At 37.9% G+C, this 20,085-nt stretch overlaps 1 protein-coding gene across 1 annotated transcript in view; it reads right to left on the bottom strand.

Moving 5' to 3' along the window:
* Window positions 1-20,085, bottom strand: part of STARD9 (StAR related lipid transfer domain containing 9) — a gene marked incomplete at its 5' end in the record, with an annotated part of 117,701 nt that overhangs the window by 85,622 nt on the left and 11,994 nt on the right. The window contains 2 exons of the mRNA XM_075713029.1: window positions 11,166-11,282; window positions 14,194-14,263. Coding sequence (XP_075569144.1) covers window positions 11,166-11,282; window positions 14,194-14,263 — 187 coding nt within the window. The remainder of the gene's footprint in view (window positions 1-11,165; window positions 11,283-14,193; window positions 14,264-20,085) is intronic.

Genomic DNA, 20,085 nt, shown 5'->3' with positions numbered 1-20,085 from the left:
AAATATCAAAAGCTACTTAAGCCCAGGCTTTAAATTATCTCATTCTGCATATGTAGGAATCAAGAAGGTTGCTCATTTTCTGAACATGAGCTGAAAATTCAATGTCAATTTCTTGGTTTAGAGTTATAAGACACATTAAAAATAACTAAAAGATATAAGAATGTTAGCTGTCAAAAAATAAAAAGGAACAAGTAACAGCCTCAGATTGCTGACTTGAACATTTCCCAATCGTTACAGAAATGAGATGATTTTTGGCTTTAAAATGCTAACTAGCTCCACCAAACACTTTCACTTGACTGAAATTTAAAAGTAAGTGCTGGAATATGAGGAAAAACTCACTGCTTCAATGATGAATTCATATAAACTCTCTCTCTAGATCCGTAACATGATTCCACCCTTTTTTTTTTTCCCCTATGTCAAAGAAGCTATGAGAAATGCTCTTGGTTCTAATCAAAATCAAAAGGAAAACCACAAAAAAAGAAAAAATATAAAAGCAAGTAGGTTCCGCATTTCGTTTTGCTAATGAAAAGGTCAGTGAATTCAGAAACTCATATATTTCAAAGCAGAACTTGTGTTCTATTAGCAAACAGGTTACAACATGCAGCAATTAAAAAAAATATATATATACACACACACAAGTCATTCACGAAGTACTCTGGCCGTTGCTTTCAGTCATTAAGAAACAGGATGCAACTAAGAGCATCAAAATAAGACAGACTGGCAAAGAAAATGGCCTTAGAGCAGCGTCACTTATTAGGGCAACATGATGACTTCATGCACGATACAGGGTAACCCGAGTTACCCACCATCACTATTGGTAATAACATTGCCCATGTACAAGAAGGTCCCTGGAGATGATGTATGACAGGGAGAGCGGAAGTTCAAAGCCCAAGTATGTGGGTCACAACGCCAACAGCTGAAGGAACACTTTTCTATTTTGCAGACGGAATTTGTAGATGCACCTCTCTTGTCCCAAAGGGATATGTGCTTTCAGGGCACTATATAAGGAAGCTTTTTTGATCATACTTCCAAGCACTCAGGCTACATTTATTGGTCATGTGGCAAAACGATTATTGCGGTCTTTACTGTGAATGTTATAGATATCTCCGACAGGGCTTGCTTCAAAAGACTGGAAATCATTCCTGAGAGATTTTTGGCTTTTAAAATCCATCAGGAAACCTCATTCTTCCACAATAAGGATAACAAAAAGTATTACCCATGAAGCTTTCAACACTGTTTTCTAGCCAAAAAAAGTTTACCTATATTCCTAAGTCTATGAGCAGTTACTCAAATCCATTTTCTGCTACCATAACAGAACACACCCAGCAAAATCTAACACAAGATACGACACGTCTCCTTCTGTTCTGTTCTCCTTCAAAGCAATTGGCTCTTTCCTGAATGTTGCTTTGCTGAAGCCCAATTTAAACATACCTTGAAAGATCTTTTACTAAAATGAACAGATCTGGGCAAAACTTGCAAAACATTTATGGTCTTGGAAAACTTCAGCTACCAAAACAAAAGGCATAAAGCATTCTTGCACCAGTAATTTGAGCTCCTCTTCTTTTCAATCATATTCCAAATGAAACAAAATTGTAGAGAGGTGCACAGTTCTTTTTCAAAACCACATATGAAGTGCAAATATAGCCTCCCTGAAAGTATGCCTACTTTAAATTGAATAAATAATCCCCTGCAGTTTTCTCTCTCTGCTTCTCCAATGCTAACTAGAGAAGGCTTTCCTTACCCACTGATGTCAAGCTACTCACCTCTGTCTACAAAACAGTAATAAAATTTAAAAAAAGTATAAATATGAAGAAAATGAGGTAGGCCAAATTAATTCTGGTCTGGATCCTCACAGTTCCTTAGATTCATTTTTCAGACCTGATGTTTTATATGTAAGTCTGTCACATGTGATGAGGCACACACTCTTTAGAGAGGTTTTTTTATCTTAAGAAAATCTGCCAACAATACTTGTAAAGGCACACAGTATCAATGATATAATCCACATACATACTCCTACAGATATGTGTGTGTGCAGGAGAGGGATGCCTGAAAATTCAGAATGGAAAACATTTGCAATAACAGTAGAGCAGAAGTTGAGACCTATATTAAAATTAATAGATGTAAATTGAAAGCAAGTCAATCTTTACAAGGAAAAAAAAAAAATCCAGGAAAACTTTCATTGCTATTCAGCATCTCAGGAATATAACCTAACCAGCAAAAATTGATTCAAACAGTCCATTCTAAAACTTAGTAATCAACTATTTCATGTGACAGTGGTATAGTCTGGTAAGACATACTTCAAAATACATTTGCCAATCTAAGATACAGAACATCATCTCCCCTGCTTCAGCTGAGAATGTCCTGAGATTATAACACTGAAGTTACAAAGAGTGAGAACCTATCCATAATGGCATGTACATCTGGGGGTAAGGAACCCTAAACTGACATTCAGAATTTTGTGCTGAGGCTACAGTAAATGTTTCTAGACTGAATTAGTTTTATTCATCTTTGCTCTTTCTTATGCAATTTAGGAGCACTGCCAACAGAATCTACTTAGCAGAAAAGCCACAACTGAACAGAGATGTTAATTTTGCTTTTTACATATGAGCTCTCAAGGGCAGACTTTTTGTTGATTAAAAACAAAACAGAATTGGGACTCAACATGCAGGTGGTCAGATCCAGCCAAAAGGATGATTCATTCAGTTTGTGTTCAAGGCCACACACACATCTCTGAGGCATAACATCTTAGTTAACAGAAAAATATAAAAGTTAGCTACTAGCGAAGATAAATAAAACAAGTACAAATCTATAAACAAGGGAAGGGCTGGTGTTTTCTATAATATAAAGGAAAAACTGGTGTTCATACCAAACACTGTAATAAACAGTTATACAGGACACATGCATATTATTTAGGTTTTTCAGGTTTTAGCTACTTAAGCATGCAAGTGTGATCTCATGGCTGCAACATGTCAGAAACATGGCACATTTTCAGAAACAAAATGGCCATATTGAACTTGATCACAGCTGCTGCAATAAACATATCTCACTATCCAATGCTAGCACAGTCCTGCCCAGCAAAATGTTTCATAAGCCAGCTGTCTACTAAAATAAACAACACCGCCCCTAACCCATAAAATAAACCCCCCAAATCTGGCCCAGCCTCCTACTAAAAGTCTACCAGAATCTTTCCATCCAGTGACTACAGAACTCACAGACCAATAAGATTTTGGAGACTTAGTTGAAGTTCAGACTAATTTTTCAGTAATTTCAGTTCCCAAAAGACCAGTTTAACTGAAGTTATTCATACAACATGGCTAAGATTGGAGAAAAAACACTCCAGGTTAAAAACTAATCTTGGACCAGTCTGCTACCTTGGAGGCACCATGAGTATGACCTTCCATTCTGTGTACAGCCATGCCGTGGAAATACTTGCAGATGAACAAAGGAACCTGCCTGCAAACCAGAAAGAGTAGGGAATGGTCTTCATTTTGGATTAAAAGAAGAAGAAAAAAAAAAAATCACTATTTCATGAGCATGGAGGAAAGACTGTGGTGTGATTACACAGAGGAATTTAAACTGTGAACGTTCATCTGAAAGTAAGAAAGAACCATGAACATCTGCATAAAGCTTAACTATAGGACAGATTTTTTTTTTTTTTTAAATACATCTCCATCACTGGAAGTTAATTTTAAAAAAGCAATCATCCTTCCAAATAACCATATGCTGTCAAGTTACCTCAAAAAGTTCGCAGGTCACCAGTACCAAGTTTTTGTTTTTACTTGTAAGACATGCAAAAATCACAAGGTTTATAGAAGTAATGCAGATTGCGAATGTGCAAGTTCACTGCAACATGCACGACAACTGGCAACCCAAAGAACTTGTTATTCTCTTTTTCTTCTAAGTTGCTGAATGCACTTACAGATCCTTTCAATACTATTTAGCAAATTATACTGCCTGCTTATTGTAAAGAATGTGCTCTGCGTAGCTAGTAAGGAACGGTCAGTGTCTATCAGGGAAACAGGATGACTGTGTGTGAGCACCAGCAGATTGAACAGTCTGAAAAAGTCTCATTTCTTTATTTGTGAAACAGTTTACTGATTTCCCTCCACTTGTTACCAGTATTCAGCTCAATCCTTTCTTGTGTACTCCTGTTTAGGCTTCATATTTGAAATGTATCTGCATTAAGTTATAGTTGCATATGAAGGTATATGACCATATAATTATTTCTATCAATTAACTCAATGCCTCAGTTATTTAAAACTAATTTTTGTCTCCTCAAAATACAATATTTTTAATGTTATGCATGGTAAATTGAAAATCAACTTGATTCTTTTTTGTCTTCCAATAAAGTCTGCTTTGAAGTTTGCAATTATTCACAATAATTCCCAGCAAAATTTTCTGCAAAGAAATCTTGGTATAGCCAGAAAGAATGACCTTATTTGATCACGAACTGAACACAGCAGCTGTGTTGCTGGCAGAAGATATATAGCATGCACTCATGGTGGTTTCCCTCCCTCCGTCATAATCCATTATATACTGATCCAATTATTGCACAAAAAGCCTTTTTCTTATAGCACGCTCTCCTCTTCACTTCTGTCTCACCCTGGGTTGGAGAAAAAAAATGTTGTGGACGGAATGCTTACTGCTTTTCAAATATTTCATGCGAAAATGCCATTTACACCCACAGCCACCGCCTCCTCTTTCTCCCTCCTTTTACACCAAGACAAGGGTGGGGGCAGAGAGAGAGAGAGAGAGAAAACAAATTGAAGGGTCTTTCAAGATATTGAAATTAGAGCTTTATTTTCTTATAATTTTTAGAATTAAGTGCATATGCCAGATAACAGATTTTGAATTTGTCTTGAGAATTCACAAGACAATTAAAAACTCGAATCTCGCAGGGAATGTATGGAGGCACGTAAGTGCTACAAACCCATCTTAGAAAGGAAAGGTCTCTCAGTTGAAGTTCTTCAGAAGCGTGACTATGTTTGCATTTAAAAAAAAAAGAAGAGCAAGTACAGTGACTTAGTCTGATGAAGGGTTGAAAAGTATGTTGCAACGTTTTGCTTCCAAACAACACTGTTGTGTAACTTTTCTAAACTTTTTCAATTAACATGCAAAGCAAAAAAAGCCCTCCAAAAACAAAACAAAAAACTTAGTGCCATATTGAAGATCTTGCATATTAAAACAAACATATCTGTTTCTTCTTCTATTTGCTTTTCAGTTACACTCTGACAGGGAGGTAAGAAAATCATCTGCCCGTCCGCCCCCTTCCGCAACTACTTTTCTTAGCTGGAAGTAGTATAAAACCCAACTCTGCTGGGAAGACAAATGTGATAAAAAGCGATTATGGTACTTGTAAAACAACTAAGAAATGGAAAAATCTGTTTACAGGAGTCATGTGCGTTCACTCACATTTATTATATTAATATTATATATTTATTTAGAAATAAACAACCTTTAATTTAATGCACTGTCTTTGCTTTTGAACAGTCTTGTAAAATCCTCAATGGTTCAAATGCATGGTGGAAGTGCACCAAAAAAAGAATCACCGTTATTCTTTCACTTACATTAGTTAGCCAGTGCTGAAGAATGGGAGGGTGGAGGGGGTGAGAAAGCTAACAAATTAGGAGCAGTTACTGACATCTGCAACACGACTTGTCTTCATACCCTTGCTGCTTTCTCACTGTAAAACCATCCTGATTCATTGAGATAATACTTTTCACATGTGACATATCACAGTGCAACCTCCACATACAGGAAAACCCATACAAAATCTTGAACCTCTGTGCACTCACATATTTCTTAGATTTACCTCATAGACAGTAATCTGTTTGTTTGGTCATGGCCTTTTTGGTCAAGTGCTTTTATGATTGTATCTTAGAAGGTCCAATGAGGGTCACAGCGTTACTGAAAAATGATAATATTCAGAAAGACGCTGAAGGAATATTCATACCTGCATAAACCTAATACACTATGCCAAACCAAAACAAAATCTTTATCAAGTCAAGCCCAGAAGCGTGAAATTCCTTGACCAATATGAACGTAATTTATTTCATTCTTTTGAAAGCCTGAGGAAAAAATTCTAAAGTCTAAATTATTATTTCCCTTCTAAACTTTATCATCTCCATTTAACTGATGCACTGAGGTACAAAAACTAAGCTTGAGATCTATAAACAATGTTTCAAGAAAACCCAGTCAGAGACTTGGATGCCACTGAAATCAGTGCAAGTTGGGCACTTAAGCGCTGTTTTGGATTTCCCTATCTCTACCATTCAAAGCCTATTAGTCACGGGATGTGTTCTTCTTATCAAAACGAACAGACTGCTACACATCAGCTATCTATGGCAACTGCTGTGTGTAAATACCTGCTTGTACATCCTGTGGGTCAGTCTGCCCACCGTGGTTACTGTGCATGCACAATAACCGGATGGGTAGGATGGCTGGAGGGAAGCTAAGGACTGAAGCTATAACCACCAGCTACAAGAATACTTAAGGCTTGCATGTGTTCCTGTAGCCTTAAGAATACTCTTGTGCAGAATACTCCTAAGATTTTGTTTAACTGTGCTGGCATTAGATCAAGCTGATTTTTTTTTTTTCCAGTAGGATTTAAATGGGCATTAACTTAAGTTTTGCAACTGTTTTAAACACTTTCCTTTGCTTGGCGGAGCTAAAACAGACTTGAGGAAAGATTTGTTAAGAGCTATTTTAGGTTTTACAAAGGAAACTCAAAAGATTGAAACAGACTGTTCCACACCAGACAAAAATTTAAATGTAAATAAGTTTAAATTTAGATGTTTGTTTGCGGGACAACTATAAAGGTCTCAAAGCACTTACATATTAACTATCATATTCAACCAGCAGAATGAATCAGCAAGCCTGAACCTGCCTATAAGAATAAAAATTATAACCCTAAATATCATTACAATATCATTATCACACATTACTTCTACTGCAAAACGGAAATATGCCATGAATCTCTATTAAAGGATAATCCCATAGTTACACAATGGCCAAAGAGTGATGGATTTCCAACATTGTCTTTAGAAAACAATCCTGAACTACACACAGCTTCCTGAAGACATCTGTGGAGGAAAGGGACAGGGGGAGAAGGAAGCAGTAGTCACTTTTACACAAATGTCTCCCTTTACTAAAGAAGGTTTTGTATAGTGCCAAACTCGCCTCCCAAAAAAACCTTAATAAAAAAAATGCAGGGAGACATGGTGAAACTAATTCATTGTATGCAAGTGGTAAAGCCCAGGTGCAGACATTCAGCATTCTCCCCCTGCGAGACTAAACTAATTCTGCAGCAACACAGCTCACAGAAAAATTAACAGTTTGTCTCAAAAATGGCAGGAAAAGGAACATCACCAAAAGTATTACAGTTTCTTGTGGGTTTTTTTTGGTTGGCTTTGGTTTTATTTTTTTTTGGGGGGGGGAGGGGGGTGGGTGGGTGGTGTTTTTTTAAGAGTACTCTTCAGGTATTTCTTTATTTCTCTATTCTGTTTATGCACTAACAAATCCACTTAGAAAAAAAAAAAATTGTCTCTAAAAAGAGAAGGTAGACTCCCCTTTGGAAAGAACCACACTACCATGAAAGCAGATGAAAACCTCAGGTTAATATCAACGCGAAGTATTCAACTGCCCAATGAGAAAACAAAAGCAACATGCCCAAGCATCTCAAACTGGCCACCTAAAAAACAGAGGTCACACTGTAAAATGTAGCATTCAATTTATTTGGAAAATTAACATAATACTTGCATAGCTGAACTATTTAAAAAAACTTACATTTTGTAAAAAAAAAATATATAACTTCTAAAGGAAGACTAAGAATTCAGACCACTACTACTGGACTTCTAAATTAAGCTTATAAATTATTGGATCATCATTAAAAACACTGTATAGCTTCATATTTCACCATGGTTAGGAGAGAAATAAAGAAAACAGAACTCTGGCTCATATCTAGTTCCTTAAACATTGTAAATGAGAAAATAATCTTGCATAAGAGTCAAAGACTATCCACTTGCACCCAAAACCATCTTCCAAAACCAACCACTATCCAACAAGTTGTCTCCGCTAAGAAGCGTATTTCTCGGACACGAACAGTGATAGGGTCTTCTTTCAGTAGTCAAAAATCAGTTTTGTTTTTAATTTAGCAAACTTTCCTCTTTTCAGAGATATGAGACGACTTATATTATTTATGCAATGCCAATCAAGCAAGCTTGTATATACAGTGGAGAAAGGTATTTTTTTAAATTCAGCCCTAAAAACTATGTAGACAATAATGCTTCTTAAAAATAATTTCTATTTTTGACTCTGTGCCAGCTTTTTGAAAGGAAGAGCACTTCCAGTTTCAATGCTATTAAAAAAAAAAAAAAAAAAAGAGTAAAGGCATATCATCTGTCACATGGGCATTGCAGATTTGACTAATTTGGTTCAGATCCTCTTCAGTGTACTGTATTGCAAGGTATGCTCTCCCCAAATTAAAGTGAAAAATACCTTCCCATCTCTTTTTTTTTAATTAAAAACAAGGCAATAGAAGAAATATTAACATGAATGTATTAGGCACAACAAACAAGGCGGGCAACATGTATTCCCATTTTGGCAAATAAAAGTAGAATACAGGTGGCAGAGAAAGCACAATTTTTTATAAAAAGAACAATAAATTTGAACTTTTCATCCAAACGTTTGAAAGTATTTACACATGTGTGACTTAAGCCTGTCACAAGTACCTGTGTAGTATATGATCAAAATACATAGGGAATAAAATGCATTGTGTGTAGTCATATCTGGAGCGCAAGGGACCAGAACCTGAAGTGAGCGATGTTAACATCCAGAAGAAACTGTAAGAATTATTCAGAGAAGCAGATTTGTATCTTTAAAATCATATTTTTACCTAAACACTATGATTTGCAGCCCTCTCACTATTGTTTTGTCATCACAGAATCCTTAAGAACTGAGGAAACTGTTAGGACTTCATTTTTATATGTCCAGCCAGAGGACAAAAGAAAGGACAGTTTACTAAAAGACAGCATTCTACAAAAATGAACCTGAAGGCAGATACTTTAATCTACTTTTCATCCTCAACCAATACACCAATCATGTATGATAACAGTTGGCAGGACATCTTCAAAGAAAAAGTAATCCAAGGTCAGCTCATGAAAGAAAGCTTTTACTGGATGACAGTGTTACCAAACCTCCTTTGGCTGCCGATAGCATCGTTGCTGTAAGGAACCTTAGAAACTTCAAGCTCAGAACTGAAGTAGTGATTTAAAACATGGAATTAGTACAATAAGCTTCATTCATACAGTGTAAGGGGGCCGACAAACGCACAAAAGCATGGTAAGAGTCCAGTATTCCAGCAGCCCTCCCTCTTCTCAAGGACATTTAAAGTATGCTTTCCTGGTTCTACAATCACCAAGACAGGTAAAAAGCCCAAGAAATTCACTCATGACTCCAGGCCCTTCAAAACACCAGTCCATCTTTATACTTTTCTGAACTCATGAAGGAGGTCTGTCAGAGGCTCAAGAACCCAATGGTTACATGAAGCAGCACTGCACATCCTTTCAGCCAGCATCAGGCATGAGTAAGGAAACTATGGCCCATTACTTAATTTTCTATGGCCAGTTGAGTTTGTGTTTCCTTTTCAGTGTTTTTATTGGATAGAACTGTATTGTACAACACAAGACTCGCCACAGCGTCTGAAATACCTACTCATACCCAGCAAGGAAGCTGCACTGTTTATATTGCATTTTACATTCTTTTTCAATTGCACTTGTATTTAATAATAACAAGAACAAAAAAAATTACACTTTGTAGCCAATATTTATATTTTCCATTTGGCAGTTGTGATAATTTTTCATACTGAGTAGAGATAAAGCTGACTTGGCAGACTGTATGTACCAGTGTTCCATCTGCTAAACCATTTCAGCTAGAAAGCAAAACGCATCGTCAACAGTTCTAAGAAGCATGTTTCTAAGTGTATCATGAGAAATACTCATGAAGAACATAAAATCCAAATAAGCAAGTAAGATAATATAAAGGGGGGGGAAAACCCCAAACCCTACAGTTCAACATTTAAAGATCTGTTATTTGTAATCCCTAAAATAAAAGTGTATCTAGTGCTGTGTCCTTCAGAAAGACAACTTTCTTCTTTAAACACTAAAGACACACTTCCCGAGTTCCCAAAATCTCTTTCACGCTACTGCACCAAGCAGGCAATGTAGCACAATCAAGAATTTGATCTACTGTTCTGGTAATTACGAAATTTGATAGTTTTTCAAATACTGACTCCCAAAAGTAAATCAATGCTGTGCTCATCACCACCAGAAATACATATTTCACAGGCCTATCTCAGTCTTAAGGGATACTTTCTGAGAAAAGCAACACAATTATATAGGTTGGAATTTCAGGAACAATTGTACTCACAACAACGAAAATGAAGTAAGATACAATTCTGAAGACAAAAGAGCAGTAAAAACTTACTTTAATGCCAACATACGTGATTGTACACATTCAGAGAGAAATCTTTGGATTTTTGCCACACATTTATTTATTTGTAGTAGTTTTAATAATTCCTTCTTTATTAACAAAAATTTGCAGTTGTATCCTATTTTAATACCAAATCCTTCAACTTACTTTCTTAATCAATCAAACCTTGGATCTTCAAACTAGGAGGAGTCTCCATTAGTTATAAGAGATTTCTGATATTTTAACAAGAAAAAATGCTGAGAACAATACACTGTAAGTAAAATTTACTACTGTTAAAGATGTGATTACTTCACTGTTAATCCTTTCAGCAGCATTACCTCAACACTTTTCCTTTCACCCCAGAGCTTTCTCCCTCTAGAACTTGATTCCCCTCCCTCCCTCCAAAATTCTCATTGCTAAGCTAAAGTCCTCAGATCATCACAATTAATGATTGCTACCAAAGCTGACAGATCAAATGAAAGTGTGCATCAGTTGAAGAACACAGGTATTGCAGTCCTACTGCTCCTACTTAAGACAAAAGGACCGAGTACTGTGGTATTACAAACAAATAAGAAAAAGATGAGGGCAAAAAAGAAAATGAAATTTCATCTATCCTATGTCTCAATCTCTTCCTGTAGATGTGACTATAAAGGACAAAATAGGTTGGGAACATAGACATGAAGAACAGCATCACTTACCATTTCCTGAGATGCATACTTTGGATCTTCGGGATCAACTGACCAGTAGCAGTAATCAAAGCTGAAGGCCACAGTCTTTTCTCTGGAGTCCCAAGTGCCATCAAGCCTACTGTCAACCTGACAACAGAAAGAAAAAAAGACAGAAAGACCAATTTACTTTGAAGCTGACCAAAAAGTAAGGATTTAAAAACTAACAAGAACTTTATCTAGGATCTGTATTGTGGAAAAGGAACGACAAATAGCTTATCCTCTTTAACAATTTTCTTTGGTGCTCAGAATGAAGTGGAGATGTCCATGACAGACCTGCTGAAAAATGTTTGCTGAAGGGTTTGTTTACTATAGCTAAGGTCCTCCAGGCTATATACAACAAACAATTTAGTGAACCTTCATAACATCTATATTAGCAGAAAAGCTCTATAGCCCTTTTTATATTTTTCTGTCATTTTTTGGTTTCACCAAGAACTGCCTCACAGAAATGATGCCCAAAGTGAGAAAACAAAACCATTTTTCTCACTGTAGAGTTGAAAATGCAACTCTCTTCCTCTGTTTCCTCTTTGCTTTGTCATGGTTGCAAGCTAATGCTTCTGTCACTGGGACTGCACACTACAAACCTAACCTTTACAGGTTAGTAATAATGACCGTAAAGCCTTTCTAGCATAACAGTCAGAAACGGTGACTGAAATATTAAGGGAATCGCATAACTCCTTCTGTACAATCTTGCTCAAGTGATTTGTAATAAAACAGATAAGCTTATGAAAAAGGAACTACACGTTGTTCTACTCAAAGGACAGTAATGAGTCAAAACATTACACAAAACTAACACCATCCACATGTAATTTTGACCTAATCAGTAACTTTATTGTAACCTCAACATTTGTGATAACATAAGCAGAAAAAAAAGGTTCATTATAATTCAGTACCTAAACAAACCACTTCACTAATGGCCCCAAAAACTAGGGGTGACAATGTTGTCTGCCAGATTACTAGATAAAGGGTGCTGTAAATGCTGAACTCTGCCACTAGCTGTGAGGCTTACAGGGAAAATTAATTTATAGGCCCATCTGACAGGTTTGTGGTTTTGGGGTTTTTTTTCAAACCAAGGAAGAGCAAAGCAAAAGAGGACAGAAATAATTTTAAATTACCTTTGAAGTAAAGAAGTTTCATGTATTTTAAACCCTGCAGATTCAAAAAGTTGTCACATTGAATTAAGTACAACCAAGGCTTCCTTTACGTAGAATTAACATCTTAACAAGCTTATTGATCATCTTCAGTAATTACATTTTTGTCATGTCACAATTCAGAGATTTTTATGCAATTACCTTATACTTTCTTAGGTCTTCTGCAGCAATGGGCAGAAGATAGCCTGGAGCACTGCCTTCCTATTCCAATGTGTAAAAATAAAAGATAAAAAAATACCCCTGCACCTCAGGAAAAGCAACCCCCGATCACAGAGGTGATTACCCTTCTGGTGAGAAGGGTTTTGTTTTGAACTACAAAACACACCTACCCCAGATACAACAATGTGAACATTAGTGTATAAATATTAATTTATACGCTAACTTGGGTTCATCAAAGGCTGTCTAAATTTAGTTTATGCATAAAGCAAACTCACTTTACAAAACTCACCAATTGCGAAACCTCAAGAGAGAAAACGTCCACAAGCCAGCCCTTGCATCTCCAGATAACGCTTCTCAGCCTGCTACAAGCAGTCTGCCCCACTGCTGTGGTTTCCCCAGTATCCCAAGGCAGCCCACAGCTCCTCTTTAAACAAATAAAATAAAAAAACCTTTGGTCTAACAAGGCTCAGCTGGGCACAACCAGGCCGCTGCATAACTGAGGACTGCAGCTGCTGAGGAGGGCTGCCCCAGCAGGGACAGGCAGCCTTGGAGGCCCAGATCCTCACAGCCCTATCATGGGGATCAAAGCCCCCCTGAGGACAACCACGGGGAACAGACAGGGTCACACCCCGAGAATGAGCGTCTCTTCGAGAGCTTTGTCACACGTATAAGGAATTGGGGAAAACTATTTCAGAAAGTAGTGAGTCTCCGACCCTGCAAATACAGCCTCTGAAAGGGAAATATACAGAAAGTAAGCAACTTTTTACATCCATGAGACCTCTCATACCACTAGTATTTTTTCCCCTCTTCTTGCTTTAAAAAAGAATGCTTGTAGTCTATACAAAAACAAGTATAATGGAAACATGACAAATAGTTCAAATCTTTCACTTCATTTTTTGCCACTGTTTCTCTTCAAAACCTAATGAATTCTTTCTCTTGAACCAACAATCCAGAATAACTTGGTTGCTTGCAGATATGAAGAAAAAGGAGACAAGAAATACAAAATGCATACATCTTTTGGGATCCCCACAGTAACTGCAGTTATCCCACAGTTCATTTATTTGCCTTTCAAGCAGAAACATGGTTGACAACATAAAATCGATTCACTCCCATTCTATTAATTTAGTGAAGGACCATGGCAGCTTTAAGTAGTTCAAGAGTCTAAACCAGAGGGTTGATTCCCATGTATGCCAGAGCTCTCACAGAGGATGACAGCTACATCCAGTTTATTCTTATAACTCTTGGTCTTCTACCAAGGCCTGAAGTGTAGCTGAACACATTTTGCTCCATTTCATGCAAGTCAGTTGCACTCTGAGTGCAAATATAGAGAGGAGGAGAGACACAGGGGAAGAAGTTATCTAGATGTTAGTAACAGTGAGATAGGCACAAAATCCTAAACAATTTACTAACAGCTTTGAATGATGGCGTGCAGCCAGACTGCAGCACCTTTGACAAAAACAAAATACAGACAATGCAGCTACGTGTTATATGCCCTGTCTAAAAAAAAAACCCCAAACCCACAACTCCAGTCCAAAATGCTGCCCACCACACACACTTTTGCTGCAATTATTCTAGAGCTGTGCCAGTTTAAACTTCCCTTAATATTTCTATTAGAATAGCCAAGCAAACACAGAAAAGCATCAGGATATCAGAATCCTTATATGAAAAAGAGAAGATGACAGAAAGCATACCTTTATATTTCTGACTTTTGCCAGTTTGCCATCAACTTCTACAATCACTCTTCCTCCTTCTGCACTCTCTCTGGAAACAGAACACATTCAAAAATCCATTTAAAATATGAAGACACAGAAAGATGCATGTCAAATTCATAAACCCCAGAAATTTTGTTTACTTTAACAAATTGCAAATCAGAAAGAGCTATTAAAACAGATACTCTGTGACAGAAAGTAGCATTTGCACATCTGCAGCGAGGTATCTCAATAGTAAAAGAAGAAAACAGGATTGTGGTCATTAAACAGTTTCAAAGTACTTTGTTAGGATTTTATTTCAAATTAAGAGTTGTTGATTTCAATTATGTTTACAAGGAAGTAGAGTGGAGCATGAGTAGACTGGCTGTGCTTTGTGGAGTACGGCTCCATGTCACATACCTCTGAGCCACAACTGTTGTCAAGTTGTACTGTCTGATTTTTACCACATAATCCAAAGCATTTGTTGTAGTCCTCAAAAGTACTCTTTAGCAAAACAAAACTGTCCTGAAATGCAAATGGACAGGATTGTTCCACAAGTGCAAAGAACCACACGCTCATATATACTCTCTGTATAAAACTCCCATTGAACACAGCTATGACTGGCTACTACAGCCAACGTCCACTTCCAAACAAGTTTTCCATTAGAAAAAAATGGAAAGAGCATGTGGCCAAACAAAAAACAAAACAAAACAAACCCCAAAACCAAACAAAAAAACCCCAACCAACACCTTATTTCTGGGCTGACAGCATGATAGCTACTTGAAGTCAAGGATGCTCTTATTTATAGATGTGTTGATTCACATCCCTCACAATAATTATCATGGATTTTTTTTATACATAGCAAGATAGAAATGAGGAAGACAAGGTCAGTGGCCTACTTATCTGACAGCAGAAAATAACCGAACACTTCGGTACCAAGAGGCTAAGAACAGGAGAAAGATGTTTTATCCTTTCTATTTCTTCTATATTTTGCTTTGCACTCTGATATTGACAAATCTTGTAAGCTGCAACTTTACCAGAAAGTTTTATTTTGATGAAGCCTAATGCCTTTGTAAAGCTGGAAGAAATTGATTTAGAAATAAAATCAGTTTTGTCCTTAGCGCAGTTTTGTCACACCTTGTTTAAAATCAAGCTGAAGGCACCGACATTGTCATTTGAGATCAGCTGTATATATATCCCCTGATAATCAGCTGGATCAGCATCATCAGGTCAGTTAAAAACTAGGTAAGATAAAAAAAAGAGTTAGACAATTCATACCCAGCTGACCACTGCTCATTCATGGCCCTAGATCTGTCTTTAACAGACTTCCTTACGTATGTACAGAAATATTTACTCCCCACCAATTACAATCTCCTTTCACTGACAGCTCTAACTTCCAGGCAGCATGTAGCACAACGTGGCCCGCCTCTTGGGTCTCTCGTCTCTGGTTATCAGTTTTTACCCCACTCTTTCTGTACCAAAACAACATTCAAAACAGTGCCTTAGGACACTTAAGACTCCCAACAGAGACAATCACTGTAGCATTTGAGCTTTACAAGCATGAAGAAGTTTTAAACACATTTCTGAGCATAGGCGGTTCCTGTTTTGCAGATAGAAAATAATGCTTTACCTTAAAGTCTCTGTGCTCCACTTTATTAATTTTTGAGCACCTGCCTTGAGACAGACTGAACTTAGTACTTTCTGTAATACATACTTATACGTGGCACTTCACATACAAAATACAAGCACAGCTCCCAGAGGTTTTAGTTAAGCTGTGAGTGTTCAGCAACACATCAGCCACCACAGCCCTGAGTCAGACCCCAGGAGAAAGAGGAACACTCACAGGAGAGAATTTGCATTATGTACAGCTGGGTACCAAGTGTTCCATTATGTACAGCTGAGTATTGAACAGAGGCCCCATAAGGCTCCCTAAAGAACAAAAAAAGAAGGACGAGTGCCTAAAGATAGAGCCTGTGCATATCTAAGGTAGAAATTTGCAGCTGATGCATTTAATCCGTACATGTGCAATTTCTTAGATGTTTTGAAAAGCAACTGTTTTCCAACACAATTAAGTCTGGGGACTTGCATATCCACTTAGAAACCTCTGCCAGGTGAGCTAATGGACAAAGCTGACAGTTATCCTCTACAGCAGGCCAGATCTAAGAAGAAATGGGTCATTTTGACAGAGAATTTCGCAAGCGTTTAAGAACAGCAGAAAACAGACAAAACTGGAGGGATCCTTTAGGAGGGAGCTTGCTTCAGTTATATATTCTTTTCTCCATTGCCGCAGTATGATCTTGGCCCTAAGCTGCTTCCTAATCCCATGAGCATTCCCTATTTTTCCATCCTACTGTTAACCCTCCAGTCTTATCACCCCAGTTACAGTTCAGTGAGTTCTTATCCTCCTCCCCCTATGCACACACATCATCCCTTACAGGTATCTGCTATCTGTTCTCTCTGGCATCTTGTCCACGGGCCCACATTCAATGTTAAGTGTTTTCAACTGCTCTGCAGGTCTCAGCTCCCTTCTCCTACTCTCTTAATCTCTCTGCTCCAAAGGTACATGATCCTACTCTCCTTGTCAGCTCTTCCAGTCTCTCTCCCAAGTTTACTTGTACACTCCACAACTGAATCAGAGTTTCTTCCTGGACACCAGCTGAAGTCAGAAAACAGATTATTGCAATTAAACGGGACAGAAGACCTTGCTCTCTGTTCCTATACCCGGGCTTCAACTGTGACTTAGACAACACTGAGCTCAATTTATCAAGGCAGTGCTCAACTGATAAGTTTTTTGATTTATGGGGATGGTGCAAGCACAATTTGGTCAACACGAGAGAATACAAGCTCAGATGCACTCAGAGAAATCAGATCCCTTAGAACTTTTACCTGCTGTGTTCTTACAAGTCTTCACTGAGCATGTTAAAGAGTGTTAGTTGTTTAGAACTTGGGCAGAAACAGGTGGATTCAAATGGGGAATAAAATGCACACCAGATTTCCAATTTTAAATCAATCAGAAATTCAAATAAAAGGTCACCTTAATATTTTTATATTTAATTATTTAGAATTTTAAAATATTTTAAAACCTAATTTTCCCTTAAACTCTTCTGTAGCAGCTGAACTGTTCTGGATGAAGTTTGAAAGTAATTAAAAATACCTAGCCTGAGGCAGGCATTCATGCATGGAAATTTTCTACCCAAATGTTTGAAATCTGGCAAAGCTTTTAATAGTTTTAAATGCTAGGGTATTCTAATTGCAGACATAAGGCAACCTCAACAACAAGCAGTGCTCCCAACCCCACCTATAATAATTACATGAAACTCACTGCCTTCAGTCCACATGCACTATACACAACCCTATGAACAAATGACTTTATGCTGTGGGTTCGCACCACCTGATCTTCTCCCAGGCCACAGTCATTACTGAAGATTCAGATAAAGAAGAAATTCCAAACACAAAACCTCTGAAGTATGAAAATTTGCCATATATATATAAATTTATATACTCATATTTATATACTTATATTAAAATAAATAGTAAAACAGTAAAATACAAACAACACAAAATAAAATTACCACACCGCCTTCTACCACAGAGTAACATGATTCCTCACTATGCAAACAAAAAAGCTCTATGCAGCAGTCAAGTAACTTTGTTCAAGTTACTCTCGTGACAAGAAAGCCACCATCAAACAGGGATAGAAATAAAGTCTCCCCTTGCTCTGCATGCAGATTCACCAGATATTTTATCTATCTTAACTGCATGCTGTTGTTGCAAGGGGCAATTTCTCTTCTCTGCTCCAACATCCCATATGTGTTCCCTCTTCTTTTCTTGCATCTGATCTAGTAATAACACACCCATGCAAAGACTCGGATAAGCTGTGGTCAGAAAACAAACACACCAAAATAAATAATCAAGGTGCCACAGAGCCAGCGAGCCCTTCTAGAGCACTGAGCACAGTGGTCACTCGGTTGCTAAGGCAAAGCAAGAGAAAGGGCAGGAATACATGGTGGTAGGAATGGAGAGCCCTCCCTTCTGCAGCAGCTTACAGCCAGAGAGCTTTGAGCATAAACAAAATGGGACCTGCAGCCATTCCCAGCTCTACAAACCATACCTTCAGCCTCCCTGTAAACTTGTGTTTATTTCACCCTTCTTTTAGGTACAAACCAGAGAATTCTGGAAAAGAAAGCACAGCGTAATATACAAAGCCCAGGAGGCAAAGCAGACTCACAGCTGTTCTAGATGTTCTGACCTTAACTCCAGATTGCAAACACTACAAAAGCTCGCTCAGCAAAAACTATATTTGTCAGTTCAGTCTTACACACATGTGCACCACAGTTTGCATTTGACTGATAAAACAACCCATCATCCTTAGGAACGGGTGCTCTGTTCCACAGGTACGAAAGCTGTATTCCTTGTACCAATAAAATCAATTCCAAAGTACCCTGAACACATTTGACTTCTGCTGCTCAGAAGTCACAGTGATCTTAACATTTAGTTTCCCCATCCTCCCTTCTTCCCCACTTCCTGAAAAATGAATGCTATGTTTGGGAATTGCCTCTGTTCTTCTAAATTACTTTGTACAGATAACTCATTTTCATGTGAAGACAGAGCTGTAGAAAGACCATTTAATGGTACATGTCCCAGGAAAGACCTGGATCTTCTCAGACACAGAAAATTTTAGAGAAATGCAGACCCAGCAACAGAACAGTGAAACAAGCACAGAATGCAGCAGTAGGGCTGTAATGGGGAGCTACAAGAGAGACCTGACAGAAGAAAGCTGCTGTGGCAGTCCAAAGGAAAATCTCCTTATAACATTTGCTCTTCCTATGACAAATCACTTCTGCAGCCAACATGGAAAGCTAATGCAACCCCAGAGGGACAACAGACACTCTGCAAAATCTGGAAGAACGAGCCAGTGGAAAAGAATCGGGGAGGATCAAGACCCCCGAGAGGGACATTTCCACAGCTTGCTGGACCTCACTGAGACGAGTTCAGACACCAAGTACAGAAGTCCAAGTAGGTATACAGAGCTGCAGGAAGCACTGCGTGGAAAGAAAGGGGGCATTTGTTTATTTTAGACTTTATAAAATTTGCCCCATTTCTCCACCCTCCCAAATAACAGTCAGGCACTCGGAGAACAAAGGAGCTGACTTTTAAAAACATGCATATGCAGTAAAGCAAAAATACTGGAGTCATTAGCAGTAGTCATGTCATACAACAAAACAGCTTCTACAAATGCAGACCACCAAATGCTCACCAAAGTAATCAAAAACACTGAAGCCAATATATACTACTCCAGTACATGAGAAATCTTAAATCATTTTTGAAAGAATTGAGTGTCTACTCATACAAACTTTGAAAATAACCCTGCAATGTAATCATTGCAAGTACTTATGTTTTTCTACCAATTCCCATCACCCAAGTTAACTCCAAACCCAATCTCAACCTGTACTTAGACAGAGGACCTCAAAAGCAGTATGGCAACTGTATCAATCCCTCCCCTCTCGCAGAGATTTTTGCTGATCTGGGCAATCGTGTCAGTTCTGATTTTTGGAACAATTCACTTGAATTTTTTTTTTCTAGACTTTTCTACAAAAAAAGTAGCCTTCTGTGATGGACATTTTCACACTCTGTTTACAAACACAAGCAAAAGAACACCCATAACTAGCTCAGCAGGATGCATGCCAACAGTCACTGCTGCTGTCTCCAGGACTCTGATTTCCCAGGATATGACCCATAGCCATGATAGCCTAGAAGTAAGATACAACATTTACCAAACTACCTCCACTTGTACCTGAGACACTGCCATCTAATGGCACCCCTACGTAGTCACCAGGCCAGCAGCTGCAGTATAATCCTGAGGCAAATCTAACCCAAGCTTTTTCTTGGTCATAA

This window comes from Pelecanus crispus, chromosome 6, assembly GCF_030463565.1.
Source record: "Pelecanus crispus isolate bPelCri1 chromosome 6, bPelCri1.pri, whole genome shotgun sequence".
NCBI lineage: Eukaryota > Metazoa > Chordata > Aves > Pelecaniformes > Pelecanidae > Pelecanus > Pelecanus crispus.
The sequence above is the reverse complement of the archived record's forward strand: the minus strand, read 5'-3'. Positions and strand labels throughout refer to the sequence as shown.